Source organism: Piliocolobus tephrosceles, chromosome 13 (assembly GCF_002776525.5).
Source record: "Piliocolobus tephrosceles isolate RC106 chromosome 13, ASM277652v3, whole genome shotgun sequence".
Lineage (NCBI taxonomy): Eukaryota > Metazoa > Chordata > Mammalia > Primates > Cercopithecidae > Piliocolobus > Piliocolobus tephrosceles.
The window spans coordinates 58,158,948-58,175,256 of NC_045446.1; the positions used below are offsets into that span (position 1 = coordinate 58,158,948).

General features: G+C 38.6%; 2 protein-coding genes across 2 annotated transcripts in view; both read left to right on the forward strand.

Annotated features, from left to right (window-relative positions):
- The first annotated feature begins 1,521 nt into the window (after positions 1-1,521).
- LOC111524622 (interferon-induced very large GTPase 1-like) overlaps positions 1,522-16,309 on the forward strand; it is a 39,986-nt gene continuing 25,198 nt past the window's right edge. The window contains 1 exon segment of the mRNA XM_023189826.2: positions 1,522-1,635. The gene's annotated coding sequence lies outside the window, so the exon portion shown is untranslated.
- Positions 5,436-6,072, forward strand: LOC111524623 (60S ribosomal protein L17). The gene has a single exon (XM_023189827.3). It carries the CDS (start codon positions 5,483-5,485, stop codon positions 6,035-6,037), a length of 555 nt encoding a protein of 184 aa, XP_023045595.1. The 5' UTR covers positions 5,436-5,482; the 3' UTR covers positions 6,038-6,072.

Below are 16,309 nucleotides of genomic sequence, written 5' to 3' on the forward strand. Positions count from 1 at the left end.
TATACATATGTAACAAACCTGCACGTTATGCACATGTACCCTAGAACTTAAAGTATAATAGTAAAAAAAAAAAAAAGAAAAAAAAATAAATAAATAAATAAATAAATTATTCTACTACAAAGACACATGCACACGTATGTTTATTGCGGCACTATTCACAATAGCAAAGACTTGGAATCAACCCAAATGTCCATCTGTGACAGACTGGATTAAGAAAATGTGGCACATATACACCATGGAATACTATGCAGCCATAAAAAAGGATGAGTTTGCGTCCTTTGTAGGGACACGGATGCAGCTGGAAACCATCATTCTTAGCAAACTATCACAAGAAGAGAAAACCAAACACCGCATGTTTTCACTCATAGGTGGGAACTGAACAATGAGATCACTTGGACTCGGGAAGGAGAACATCACACATCGGGGCCTATCATGGGGAGGGGGTATGGGGGAGGGATTGCATTGGGAGTTATACCTGATATAAATGACGAATTGATGGGTGCTGACGAGTTGATGGGTGCAGCACACCAACATGGCACAAGTATACATATGTAACAAACCTGCACGTTATGCACATGTATCCTAGAACTTAAAGTATAATAAAAAAAAAAAGAAACTATGAAATGTTAATTCAATATAAAGGGCTATTATCCTCAGAGGTGAAAGGCAAATAAGGGAGCTGATTTACAGACATCTCTGTTCATTAGAGATAAGAAAAATGAGAGCTTTGGTTTAGATGGGCAGTTGCAGAGGCAACCATGGTTTCTTCTCTATGAGACCACATAGTGTCATGGGAAGAAAGCTAGACTTAGAGTTCTCCATCTGCTCCTTACTACCTGTATGATCTTGGGTTTGCCATCTATCTCCTGAGGTTATCTTTCTTTTTCCTATCTTGAAAATGGCTATTACCCAAACCATTTCTCATTAAGATGATCAACTGACATATTTTAGTTTTCTATTGCTGCATAACTAATTACCACAAACTTAGAGGTTTGAAATGGCACGCATTTATTATTTTGTAGTTTCTGTAAGCCAGAAGTCCGGGCAAAGTACAGCTATGTTCTCTGCTTTAGGATGTCACCAGATTGTAATCTAGTGTTGACTGAGATCATGGTCTCATCAAGGATTTGACTGGAGCTCTGGTTTGAGTGTTTGTCTATTCTAAATTAATGTTGAAATTTAGTTCCTGTTATGGGAGTGTTAGAAGACGGACGTTTTGGGAGGTGAGAGGGCCATGAGGGTTCTTCCCTCATAGATAGAATTAACACTGTTATAAAAGGGTGATTTCAGCCCTCTTTTGCCTCTTTGCTCCTCTGCCATGTAAGGACATGGTGTTCCCAATGTAAACAAGGTCCAGTTCCCATATGAACTGTGAACATATGGTGTTCACAAGAAAGCATAAACGGGCTCCCTTTCAATCAGCAGATTTAGAAACAAAAAACAAATACGAAAGTAAAACCTTAGAGCAGGAAGTTTTGCACTGCTCTGAGGATAAACTCAGTTTCCTGTCTCACATAAAGGGCCAAAGCCTGGGGTGAAGCTGTATGTCGGCAGCCCCAGCCCTAGAAAAGGAACCTACTCTCCATGCACGTCTCTCTGGAGCAAGCTGAAGACAGGAGCTTGGCCTCAGGACAGGTAGGTGAAGAACAGAGGAAACAGAGAAGACAGAGATACAGCAACAGACCCAGAAACTAAAGTAGAAAGAGAAATTGATGTAAATAAACATAGGAAGCAGTCAGACACAAGGAGATTAAGACATGCTGGGAATACAAATGTGGATTTGGCATTGTCATTAATAGAGCACACTAATGGCCAATATGTGGCATTTAAGGGAAGAGAGTGAGCCAGATGGTAGGAAAAGAAAAAAGAGTGGTTCCAAAAAGCTACAAATCTGGGAGAAGGAGTATATAATTGAAACAGACAAAAAACATTTTGGTAACTTTTATTATCAAATAAAAACAAACAATATTTAGGTAAAGAGGGACTTTATTCAAAAGGATCATTACAAGAGGAAGGAGAGTATTGCAATAGGGAGAAGAATCCAACCATAAGAGCTATAAGCATCTCAAAGACCAGAAAGAAAAAGATTTCCTTTTATGGTGAAGGATCAACAAAGCTGGAAAGATACCAGTATGGGGATAGGGAAATAACCATGAAATGTTTTACCTAAGGTCAGCTGATTCTTAGAAGAGTCATTAAGGAGGGTTGTATGCTGGATCAGAAGGGTAGATCAAAACTCACGAGCTTGGAAGAGGAAGAGAAATTTAACTGATATTCGGTCAAGTTAATAATCACTTTATTCCTACTGTCCAGTGAGGATAAACAGTTCAGCTAATCTTTTATAAAGCCGAGAATGAGAATTTAAAAAGTCTGTGTCTGGCCTATCATAAAAAAAAAGAGACATAAGCCTTATCTAAGTCATATGGGGAAGAGTGGTTTTTTGCAATAATCCCTTTCTCAGAACACCAAAAAGTGGATGGATTTGCTTAACCATAACTGTTTTCCAGGAACAAAGGGCTCAAGTAAAAAGGTTTCACATTGTTAATTTGACTCATTTGAATAATAACTAGTATTGCAAACACAGAAAAGAGAGTTACTAACTGGACGTGGAAAATTAATGAAGCTTCACAAATAAAGAGAAACATGAACTGGGTCAGGAGTATAAAATCCTAAAGAAAGAAAGTAGGGAAGGGTTCATATAGTGAAATATGCAGAGTCAAGAAACACCTTGAGGTCCTTGAGGTGGAGGGAAGATGGCTGATGTGGCACTTAAGGGAAGTGAGTGAGCCAGATGGTAGGAAAAGGGAAAAGAGTGGTTATAAAAAGGAATTACAGAGGTTAATTGCTGTCAGATTATGAGGGGTCTTAAAGGCCAGGGTCACGTAGTTTTGATTGTATCTTAAAACAGTGTAGGATTTCAAAAGTTTGTAAACAAAGAAACAAATGATTTAAATACGATTTTCAGGATGGAATGTAGAAAATGGATCACAAGAGGAGTAACAAAATAGATTCAAGGGCTACTCTTACAGAATAGGCAAATAGTGCTCACTAATGTCCAATATGTAATGGGTATTCAACAGGAAGCAAAATTATGAGGGAAGAACTAGGAAAACTAAGCTTCTATAACATAAAAGTTTCCTGCTTCACCAGTTCACCATCAAAACTAGGTGGATTTCCTTTATTAAAAATTTTCCTAGAAGAAGATATGACCAAAAGGCTAGAGCCAGGAATTTAGAATGAGTTTTTAATTGAATAAACCATTCTACATAGTTAATCCAACAAGTCCAAAGAACAACTCCAAATCCAAAGGAATAGTAAGATATAGGGTAGGTGTCAGAGTCTGAGGCAAACTAAAATTTGGTAGAAACTAGGAAAAGCAAGAAGGGCCTAAAGCATTACATAGTTAACAGCAGAGATAGCATCTCCTCAAAGAGGTACACTCTAACCACACAATCTAAAGTAGTCTTAAGTTACCTTTAATACCATTACTTCCTTAATTCTTTCTTAGCACTTAAAAAAATCTGAAAATATTATCACTTATTCATACATTTACATGTTCATGATCCTTCCTCTATTAAAATGTGAACTCTGTAAGGGTAGGGATCTAATCTATTCATCAGTCAACCCACAGCACCTACAACTTTTCTCAACACACTGAAAGCCCTCAACAAATATGTGTGAAGGCTGGGCATGGTGGCTCATGCCTGTAATTCCAGCACTTTGGGAGGCCAAGGTGGGTGGATCACCTGAGGTCAGGAGTTTGAGACCAGCCTGGCCAACACGGCAAAACACCATTTCCACTAAAAATACAAAAATTAGCCATGTGTGGTGGCGGAACCTATAATCCCAGCTACTCGGTAGGCTGAGGCAGGAAAATCCCTTTAACTCAGGAGGCGGAGGTTGCAGTGAGCCAAGATCGAGATCACGCCACTTCGCTCCAGCCTGGGCAAGAGAGTAAAACTCCGTCTCAAAAAAAAAAGTGTAAAACAAATTCTGGGATTTTTAGGTTATCTTTGATAAATCTCTAATTCATGTTACTTTGTGATCAATTTCACTTAAAGGAATTTTTCATGATGGATACAAGAAAGGAGGGGCCGTCAGCAAAGACAGGTCCCTAGAATTAACAGGATGGAAATATTGTAGAGACATCTAACTTGGTAATTGAATGTGAGCATCAGGCTTATAGAGAACTTTTAAAGAAAAAGATGAAGGTAGAAGTGAGACTAAACAATGAGAATAGATGGAATGAATTCATCAATTCATTTCATCAACAAACATTTATTGAGCCAGATATGCTGAATTGAAATACTTTTTTGAGAAATCTAGAAACAATGAAAATATAAAGAAAGTAAAAATTTATAGAACAGGCAGGAACCTATTTGCATTTAAGTAGTATGGAAGCCTCGAGCATGTTTTCTTGTCCAGAGTGAAGCAACCAAGAAAGTAAGATGCTCAAGATACCTTAGACTCAAGAGATAGAAAGCAACACCCTAGGGGAGGTAAGTAGGAGCAGAATTTCAAGGACAGAGTTAGTTAGTATTGCACAGAGATTAAGGACACTTTTTTCCTTGGAGATCAGAGAAAACAAAAACACAAGGACGGCTACTATAGTCTTAAATTTGAAGGTGAAACGTTTGAATGTGACCAGATGGCTTCTCTAGAATTAGGAAGTGAGGCCATCAAAGGGGACAGAACCCTTAACATGCTCTGTTTGATATAAATCTTTTTGTCACCCTTAGCTTCTTCTCTAGGCTGCAGGATTTTAGGCTCAAAGACTCTCCCATGCATTTTCTTATTTCTCTCTCCAACCCTATTGTCTAGCAAAGTGCCTGGCACTAAGGAAGAGATAGATAATATGATTCAATATGAAACCATGAAGAGGTGATGTCTGATTGTGAGGACTGAAAGAGAGGTGTCTTTGGAGTCTGAAACACTGGGAAGATGGGAGTATTATAAATTATTTTTGCCAGTTTTCTTTCTTTATGTGGAAGTGTACAGTGTTATTCTTTTGTATTTGACTTCTTTCTCACAACTTCATATTGTGAGATTAACCCATATTGTTGTGCAGAGCTGTGGTATTTGTTTTCGTTGTTGTATAACATTCTATTGTATGAATATGCCAAACTTTATTTACCCATCTGGATGTGGATGGATATTTGGTTTATTTCCAGTTGTGACTTTTGTGAATAGTGCTGCCATGAACATTCTCATAGATGTGTCTTGGTGCAAATGTGCACATATTGGCATTTATCTAGAGATAGAAATCTTGGATTATTTCTGCCACTTTATATGTATCTATGATTTCTTGATTGGATTCTTTTCCCTACCTTTGTTGTACTTATTAAAACCAATTCCATTTCATTGTAATCGCCTAAGGGAATCACCTTGCCCACTACCTAGACAGAGCTGATTCATCAAGACAGGGGAATTGAAATAGAGAAAGAGTGCTCTTCCCCTAAGCGGCCTGAGGTAATCTGTGAAAATGGTTCGCTATTCACTTGACCCGGAGAACCCCACGAAATCATGCAAATCAAGAGGTTCCAATCTTCGTGTTCACTTTAAGAACACTCGTGAAACTGCCCAGGCCATCAAGGGTATGCATATTCGAAAAGCCACGAAGTATCTGAAAGATGTCACTTTACAGAAACAGTGCGTACCATTCCGACGTTACAATGGTGGAGTTGGCAGGTGTGCCCAGGCCAAGCAGTGGGGCTGGACACAAGGTCGATGGCCCAAAAAGAGTGCTGAATTTTTGCTGCACATGCTTAAAAACGCAGAGAGTAATGCTGAACTTAAGGGTTTAGATGTAGATTCTCTGGTCATCGAGCATATCCAAGTGAACAAAGCACCTAAGATGCGCCGACGGACCTACAGAGCTCATGGTCGGATTAACCCATACATGAGCTCTCCCTGCCACATTGAGATGATCCTTACCGAAAAGGAACAGATTGTTCCTAAACCAGAAGAGGAGGTTGCCCAGAAGAAAAAGATATCCCAGAAGAAACTGAAGAAACAAAAACTTATGGCACGGGAGTAAATTCAGCATTAAAATTAATGTAATTTAAAGGAAAAGAAAAAAAAAAAAAGAAAGAAATAGAGAAAGAGTAATTCACACAGAGCCAGCTGTGTGGGAGACCGGAGTTTTATTATTACTCGAATCAGTCTCCCCAAGCATTCAGGGAGCAGGGTTTTTAAGGACAACTTGGTGCGTTGGGGGAGGCCAGTGAGCCAAGAGTGCTGACTGGTCAGGGACAAAGTCATAGGGAGTTGAAGCTGTCTTCTTGCGCTGACTCGGTTCCTGGGTGGGGGTCCACAAGATCAGATGAACCAGTTTATCAATCTGGGTGATGCCAGCTGATCCATCAAGTACAGGATCTACAAATCTCTCAAGCAGTTTGATTTGCTTCAAATATCAAATCTACAAATCTTAGGAGCAGTTTAGAGAGGCTCAGAATCTTGTAGCCTCCAGCTGCATGACTCCTAAACCATAATTTCTAATCTTGTGGCTAATGTTAGTTCTACAAAGGCAATTTAGTCCCCAGGCAAGAAGGAAGTCTGCCCTGGGAAAGGGCTGCCACCGTCTCTATTTAAACTACAAACTAAGTTTCTCACACAGCTAGTTCAGCCCACACCCAGGAATGAACAAGGACAACTTGGAGGTTAGAAGCAAGATGGAGTTAGTTAAGTTAGATCTCTTTCACTGTCTCAGTCACAATTTTGCAAAGACGGCTTCATCATTATTCCATCAATTGGGATATAATCACTCTTTTGTGTGTGTCATGACTGCATTCCATCATTATCTGAGACATTCAAAAATAATTTTCTATTAATTTTGCATAAATTCACTGTCACCACGACCACCACATACACTCTGTCCTCATCCACAAAACATTATCTTTTCTATATTGAACCAGCTAGAATTTTAATTAGAAACTGTTCCTAATTTTTACATTATACAACCACAAGTATTTTGCTAATAGTTTTACTTGTTCCTTTACTACTTTGATTGGTATATAATGTTAGGTTCTGGTCATATTATTTAGAATATGATATTACATATTTATATTATAATCATATCCTAAAATATCATATTATAAAAGGATACTTCCCAGAACTGCAATATGACCTGATTCTTTGCACTGAAAGTGTACATCAAATGTTGAAAAGAATAATTATAACAATAAAATTATAATTTCATTATTTAAAAATTTTGTTTTTATAGCTTAGTAATAATTTATAATAATTTATAATTCTATTTTATTATATATTATTATAATTGTAATAATTATATTATTCCTTGTGTTCAACATTAGATATGTATTTTCAATAATTTTACAATATTTCAAGCATTATAATAATTATTATAAATTATTTTATTATTTATTAGTACTTTGATTTACTCTGTTCAACAGTTGATGTATACTTTCAATATCATCAGGTCATACTGCAGCTCTGGGAAGTGTTCCTCTATTGTTTCTTTGATCATTTTTCTCCTCTATTCTTTCTAATCTCTCCTTCTCAAAATTATGTTAGAGTCAGTCAGCATTGGCAGCACTTCTGGATCTATGTTCCATGTCTTTTTAGAGCTCACCCTTTTTCCATTTCTTTATCCTTTGAGGTTAAATTCTGAAACAACCCTCAGTTGAACATTCTAGCATAGCAGTATAGTCTTCAGGTGTGTTCATGCAAATATTCGGCCAGAAAGAATACTTTAGCTGGAAACCAGGATACAAAAACTCTCAAATGAGTTGTTTCTATATCCAGGCCATCCAAAATGGTAAGTCTGTGAAATGAGAAAACATGATCTTGAAAAAGATGTAATTCTGTTACTTGTTATTACATCCTTCCTGGAACTGAAAAAGTTGACTTTTCATGTAACTGCAAAGGAGTTCCCTCCCAGATACTCTGGACAAAGGAACGGATTCCTTCTTCATTCCCTAACTATAAAGATAATTACCTTCTGAAAAAAAAATACCAAAGTGTGTTCTGAAACTACCTACACCTAGTCAATGCTTTTGCATTAATCCTCAGTAAAGATCAATTTAGTAAGCTTCATAACTACCAGGGACTCAGTCTTTGGTGAGAACTAAATATATGAATTAATTTCCACATTGCTCTAGAGAAAGATATCTTTCTCTGGAGTTTTACTTGTTCCTTAACTAATTTGGTTGAAAGATACCTTTCTTTAGAGCAATGTGGAAATTAATTCATATATTTAGATATTAATTCACATATTAATTCATATATTTAGATATATTTAGTTCAAAGGTGAAATCTTTTTGTGTTTTGCCTGATGATCAAAAGTGATATCCTGGCTGGGCACGGTGACTCATGCCTATAATCTCAGTCCTTCGGGAGGCCAAGGTGGGTGGGTCACCTGAGGTCAGGAGTTCAAGACCAGCCTGGCCAACATGGTGAAACCCCATTTCTACTAAAAATACAAAAAATTAGCTGGGCATGGTTGTGCATGCCTGTAGTTCCAGCTACTTGAGAGGCTGAGGCAGGAGAATCGCTTGAACCTGGGAGACGGAGGTTGCAGTGAGCCAAGATCATGCCATTGCACTCCAGCCTTGGTGACAAGAGTGAAACTCCATCTCAAAAACAAAATGAAACAAAAAAGTCGTGTCCTTTAGGATACAAACTGATGTTCCCAAATTACTAATAGATCATATCAAAAGGCTGCCAGCTCCCATCAGGGAAAGTCATCTTGAAAACTCTCTTCCGACCCATTTCACTCTTACACATTGCCTCACAAAGCTTACTCATGCAGAGTGCAGAGTGAGGAGAGTCTGATGGTGTAGTGGGACCTACATTGACTCCCCACCTCCTAGAGCCACACAATGTTTGTCCAAATATGCACCAGATTGTCCAGTAGAGACAATTATCATTGAAAATTCTTCCCGCCTCCCTACATGTCCTGGTCTATCCTCTTGAAATGACAACTCTGAGAATTCTAGCTTAATAGAAACCTTAGAAGGAAAAAGCAACTACAGTTTGTATCCCATTTTTTGGTTCCCTCCTACCTATTTGGTGGCCAATGGCTATAGGATTTCAAAGGCTAGAGAATCCCTAGGTCACAACCTCCATCTCCTTGAGGAAAGAATGTCCCTTCTTGGTGAAAAGAACAAAACAAAACAAAATCCAGGGCTTGCCAAAAACATTAGCAGAAAAGAGACACAGCATCTCCTGTTACCTTCAGTCTACACCAAAATAATGATAGTCAGTCTCCACATTAAAGCAATTCCTACGCCCGATATTTCTTATTAACTCATAGTAGAAGTACCAGGAGATGGGAAGATTCTTCTGAAAGTTACCCAACAGAATCAGATTCCCTGGCTGCAGCTGTGGTATGTAGCTTCCAGTTACAGTACAAAGGAAAAAGGCTTGGCCTTAATTCAGGCCCTGTGTCTTGATCATTACTTTCTTTTCCAATGTCACCTTTCATATCTTCATCGTAACTTGACAGAGTAATACAAAAGATTGTATTCATGCTCCCTCTAGTAGCTGGTCCGCCATTCTACTTTAAATCTTTGTAGTTACCTGGAGATTGGAGAGAGACCTCTCTATCTGAGGAGCTTCTCTATTTCCTATGTTTCCATCCCCAGTCCTATAGGATTCTCTGGTCCTTGGGCCTCATTCATCCTATTCAAACAGCCTAACTTTTTTTCTACTATACCTGCTAGCTTCTTAGTTACTTCAGTTCCTTGACCAATCTTTTTCTTTTTTTTTTTTTTTTTTTTTTGAGACTGAGTCTTGCTCTGTTGTCCAGGCTGCTTTGCAGTGGTGCAATCTCAGCTCACCGCAACCTCCACCCCTTGGGTTCAAGCAATTCTCATGTCTCAGCCACCCAAGTAGCTGAGATTACAGATGTCCGCCACCACCCCCAGCTAATTTTTTGTATTTTTAGTAAAGATGGTGTTTCACCATGTTGGCCAGGCTGATTTCGAACTGCTGGCCTCAAGTGATCCTCCCACCTCAGCCTCCCAATATGCTGGGATTACAGGTGTGGGCCACCATGCCCAGCAAACTTTGGCCAAACTTAGCCAGAAATCATCCCAACAATTTTGCCTTCATCAGATACAAAGTGATGAAAGCACCAAATGAATTCTATGTCCTGAATAGCCCAGCTACAATTGCTAAGCCACCTAATCTCCAATTTCTTTCTGCCCACTCGACATGAAATTAGGTGTATAGAGAATATCTTAAAGGTTATCGATATCCCCAAATAACAGCCATACCTTCCTGTTTCCATAAGATACACTCCCTAAGGCTACACTTCTCTCTGTTTCTCTTTGTGTTTTAACTTGTCACAGTGAAAAATTCCTGTAACCCAATATGAATATGCATTCATTATAAATTCTCTGGGTTAGCTCTTCTAGGTCCTCAATCATGGCTCCTCTCTATATATTTCCATCAACTCTAAGAAATTCTGTAATCTCTAGGAGAATGAGATGCTCTCTTGGCTTGACAGTGGTAACCTCATTTAGGTCCTCCTCTTCCATGAGAACTTATGTCTTTGAGTCCCACATCCCACTGGGATGGACACTGTAGTTTCAGCAGGGATTTTCAAAAAAATAAAGTAATTTTTTGAAGTAATTAACATTTATTGAGCCCCTACCTTAGGTCAAACACTGGGATAAACACTTTTTTTGTTTTGTTAGTTGGCAGACAGACGAGGTAGGCTCCATGATTCATGCCTTGTATAATGTCTCCTCTTCTTTTGAGTAATATGGCAGAGGTGAAGGGGTTTTTCAGAGGCAAGTAAAGTCCTAAACTGATTTTGAGTTAACCAAAAGGAAGATTATCTTGAGTAGGCCTGACTTAATCATGTAAAGCCCTTAAAAAAGAGACTGAGTCCTTCCTTAGGGCAGATACTTATCTCTCCAGTTACCTTGAAAGGTAAGCCGTTGTGTTGTGAGAGGGGCTATGGAGAGGGCTATGTAGCAAGAAACTATAGGCAGCCTCCAGGAGTTGAGAGCAGCCCTGGATGACAGCCAACAAGAAAATGGGAACCTCAGTTCAACAACCACAACGAATTGAATTCTGCCAACATATAAGCCTGGAAGCAGTTTTTCTCCAGTTAAGCCTCTGCATGAGAATACAGCTCAGTTGACACTTGGATTGCAGCCTTCTGAGACCCCAAGCAGAGGACTCAGCTAAGTCATGCCGGAGCCTCTGACAGTAACTATGATATAGATGTATTGTTTTAAGATACTAAGTTTGTGGTAATTTGTTACACAGCAATATAAAAATAATAGAGATTTCTAGTTTCTAGAAGTTGAGTGGTGCTATAACAAATACCTAAAAAACATGGAAACAGCTTTGGAATTGGGAAGTGGGAGCAGGCTAGAATAATTTTGAGGAACATGATAGAAAAAGTCTAAATTTCCCTGGATGGACTATTAGTAGAGATCTAGAATTTAAGGATACTGCAGCGAAGGCCCAGAAGAAAGTAAAGAACATGCTATGGAGTCAGAAAAGGATCTTTCTTATATAGTGGCAGAATTACCTAGCAAAATTATGTCCTGGAGTTACATACAAATCAGAGCCTGTAAGTAACAAATTTAGTTATAAAGAGACTTCCAGGCAAAGTGTTGAAGATTTCTCCTGATTTCTTCTTTCAGCTTGTAATAAAATGTGAGATGTGAAAGATAAATTTGAGAAAAGAATTATTAGATAAAAAGAAACCAGAACTACATAATTTTTAAATTATCAGCCTCTCCAAAAGGCAAAACACACTACAATTAAGAGACTTCATCATGAATCTCTGCTGGGTATGACTGTATAATCCTTTGCTGAAAAACCAGAAATATAAAAAGTTTAGATTAATCAGGCACACAAAGTACTCTTTTAAGAGAATCAGTTTGCCTCCCAGACATCAATCAAACCAAAGTCCTCTAGTCGGAAGCTTCAGGACACTGTCCCTTCCCCTTCTGAGCAGAAGGCCGAAGTATGGAAGGGTTTATCTGAAAACGGTTTATAAATGTGGCTTTTTTCTAATAAACTCCACTGTAATACATCAAAGACCCACATGTTCTTGAAAATTTAATTCAGCAGAAACACTACCACTTAAACTGAAAGACAAAGAGAGTACAAAATGAAAGGAGGCTGCTAGATGACTCCCCCCAAAAAAATCCTACTGGCAGGAAGAAGGCTAATAAAACTACTCAGCTGTGAACACATGCTACCTTTCATGAAAAAGGAAGGATGACTCAGAGGGCAGAATTAAGAATCCAGAGAGTAAAACTATGAAAATTACATTTATATCTTGAAACATAATGAAGGAATGCCAACTATAGCTTTTCCAGCTGGATTTCAAGACTATTATGAAAAAGTGACTCACTTTTAAACTTTTATTTTCCCCTTTTTTGAACTAAAACGCCTATAGCTTTTATCCTATGTCTGTCCCATCATTGTATGTTACGTATATGGGAGACAGATAACTTGGATCTTTAGTTTCACCAGTCTGTAGACATAGACCAACAGTTCCCCAGAAGGTATACTTAACAGATTACACCTAGGAGTTTAATCCATGCCTGGACTTAATTTAGATAATAAAATTTTGGAGGTCAAGTAATTCATAGTGGGATGACACTCTCAGAACTGGGAAGGGTGTATTAGTCTGTTTTTACATTGCTATAAAGAAATACCCAAGACACAGTAATTTATACAGAAAAAGGGTTTAATTGACTCCAGAGTTCTGCATGGCTGGGAAAGCCTCAGGAAACTTACAATCATGGCAGAAGGGGAAACAGGCATGTCTTACATGGCAGCAGGAAAGAGAAGAACAGGGAAAACTGCCACTTATAAAATCATCAGATCTCATGAGAACTCACTCACAATCATGAGAACAGCATGAGGGAAACCACCTCCATGATCCAATCACTTCCCACTGGCTCCCTCCCTTGACAAGTGGGGATAACAATTCAAGATAAGATTTGGTTGGGGACATAGAGCCAAACCAAATTTATCAAAGGGAATAAATTTATTTATGTGAGAGGGACATGAATCACTGGGGCCCAGAAAGTAGATTGTGGTAAGCAGATCTTAAGGTTCCCATGTCCTGGTGTCCACATATTTATGTAATTTTCTCCCTTGAGTCTAAGTGGGAGCTGTGATTTGCTTTTAGCCAATAGAATATGGCAAAGATGATAGGATATAACTCCCATGATCATGTTACATTTTAGAAGCCACCATTCCAGCAGATGAGGACAAGAAGTTCTTCCATACTGGCTTTGAAAAGGCAAGTCACCATATTTAGAGAAGGTCTGTGGAAAACAGCATGTGGCAAAGAACTATGGGCAGCCTCTGAGAGCTGAGAATGACCTCTAGACAAGAAAGTAGGAATCTCAGTCCCATAATTATAAGACGAATTCTGCCAACAACCTTAGAAAGCTTGGAGACAGATCTTTACCCAGCTGTCTTAGTCCATTTGTGCTGTTATAATAGAATACTTGAGACTGGGTAATTTATAAAGAATAGAAATTAATTTTCTTACAGTTTTGCAGGCTGGGAAGTCCAAGATAAAAGCATCAGCATCTGGCAATGGCCTTCTTGCAATATCCTCCAACAGAGAGGAACAACATGTCCTCACATGGCAGAAGAGCACTGAGGAAAAAGAGGACAAAACTCATTCTTTCATAAGAGCATTAATCCCACATATGAGGGCAGAGCCCTCATGACCCTTTTGCTTCCCAAAATTCTCATATTCTAATACCACCACAATGGGAACCTAATTTCAACACGAGTTCTGGAGCAGACAAACATTCAAACTATAACACCACTCAAACCTTTGATGAGACCACATCCTCAGCAAACACCTAGATTAAAATCTGGTGAGATCTTAGAGCAGAGAACATAACTGCACTATGCCTGGACTTCTGACTTATAGAAACTGTGAGATAATAAATGTGTATCTTTAAACCCCCAAATTTATGGTAATTTGCTACACAGCAATAGAAAACTAAAACATGTCATTTGATCATCTTAATAAAAAATGGTTTTGATAATGGCCATTTTATTATAGAAAAAAGATAAATAATCACAGATGGTGAGTAACAAACTCAAGATCACACAGGTGGTAAAGAGCAGACAGAGAACTGTAAATCTGGTTTCCTTCCCATGACATTATGTGGTCTCGTAGAGAATAAACCATGGTTGCCTCTGCAACTGCCCATCTAACCCAAAGCTCTCATTTTCCTTGTCCATTATGGGCAAAGCCACCTGAACAACAGCTCTTGTTTGCCTTTCACCTCTGAGGATAATAGCCCTTTATGTTGAATTATCATTTCATAGTTTCTCAATTAAATGAAGTGAATAGTAGTCATGCCCAGAAACAGAGTAAACTCAAAACTTTGTGGGAAAAAGAAGAGACATTCAATTTCAGTAACTCTTTCATCAAAATCCCCATCTGCTCCTTCCCTGACAGTGAGAAAAACAAAGCCCACTAAGGCAACATGTGATAAGCACATTTTTGCAGTATCTGAGGCTATTTCTTCTTCTTTGTCTCTCCATTAACTTAAATTCTTAAAACTCTCAGGTGCTTTATTAAACACAAAAGCTAACAAAGTCCTTCATTTGTTCTTTTCATTTCAAGAAGAAATGTCATAACACACCTCTGATCTGATATTCTAATAGTACTCATACCATTTAAGAATAGAGTGATATGCATTCTAAATTTAATATAGATGTAATAAATGCTCAAGTAAGACAAGCACTCAGAATTTCAGGCTTATTTTTGAAACTGTGTTATTTCCACTGGGCATGGCAACAATATCTGAAGTCCAAGATACTTTTTTTTTTTTTTTTTTTTTTTGAGACAGAGTCTCTCTCTGTAGCCCTGGCTGAAGTGCAGTGGTGCAATCTCAGCTCACTGCGGCCTGCGCTTCCCGAGTTCAAGTGATTCTCCTGCCTCAGCCTCCCTACAAGCTGGGATTACAGGCATGTGCCACCATGCCCAGCTAATTTTTGTATGTTTAGTAGAGACAGGGTTTCACAATATTGGCCAGGCTGGTCTTGAACCCCTGACCTCAAGTGATCCACACACCTCTGCCTCCCAAAGTACTGGGATTACAGGCATGAGCCACCAAGTCCAGCCAAGTCCAAGAGACTTTTAAGACTCCTTTGTTCAAATAAGTCTTCCAAGGAGAAATGTATATTAAGAGAGACAAAAAGAAGTTAGCAGTTATAGATACATTCAGAGATTGTATAGTAGTAATAAGAATAATATTCATTGTTACTGCTCTTAATTTGACATATTTCTACTTCAACAGAAGTTTCTCTGTAAATACAAGGAAGTGAGGAAATCTTCTCCCTATATCTTCCTAAGATTCCATTCTGCTTGAAGTTTTTCATTGAGAAGACAACTTTTTGAGACACAACTCTGGTATTGTGTTATGAAAAAAAGAGCAGGCCTAGTTTACTAGGAGAAAAAGTAGAGAAAGAATTGAACAGAATTTTTCCTTAATGATAATGGAACATGTATCCATGTGATATTTTCTCTATATTTCCTATAGAGCTCAGAAAGGAGTCCGGTTTTTAGCAGAACACAACAGGGTCCCTAGAAAGAAAGCTTTTTCTGCAGCTGAGGATACACTAACTTTAGGAAAGGATCAGAAGAATGCCTGACAGGAAGAGATCAGCAATCCTAGCTGTCACTGACTCTCCATCTGACTTCGCCTCACTGCCTCACAGTTCCAAATTTCATTTTGTCCAAGCTGGAGATGGCTTCCTGGATCACTGGGCTCTTGTTTTCCTCCAGGAAAAGATTCATGTAGACAACTTCCTTTAGTTTATTCAGAATAAAGCTGGAATTTTCCCAAATCAACTAGAAAACAGGCAGTAAAGGAAAGAAACATGGAAGCCTAAAAATAGGAAAGTTTTCAGAACATACATTATTTGGTCAGTTCTTAAAAGTGCTCACTCATCACGAGCACTGTGTTCCATCTTCAGGACTCAAAACTGAACAAGACATAATCTCTGTTTCTGGGGATTACAGTCAGTGAGCCAAGGGGAAACAGAGAAGACTATGAAGGATTACAATCAAGAGTGTGTGGTAAATGTTTTAACAACCAGCTCTTCAGAAAATAAAATTCCTGTTTTGTAGAATTTACCTGTTTCTATTACACAAATATCCTTTCTGTGTCTGCTTTCAAATGACCAACTCCAGTTTAAAATTGTGAGACGTTTGGTTGCGGGGCGGATCAAGATGGCCGAATAGGAACAGCTTCAGTCTCCATCTCCCAGCGCGAGCGACACAGAACACCGGCGATTTCTGCATTTTCAACTGAGGTACTGGGGTCATCTCACT

Coding starts and splice junctions, on each gene's coding strand:
- LOC111524623 (XM_023189827.3), top strand. CDS start 5,483: ATGGTTCGCTATTCACTTGACCCGGAGAACCCCACGAAATCATGCAAA.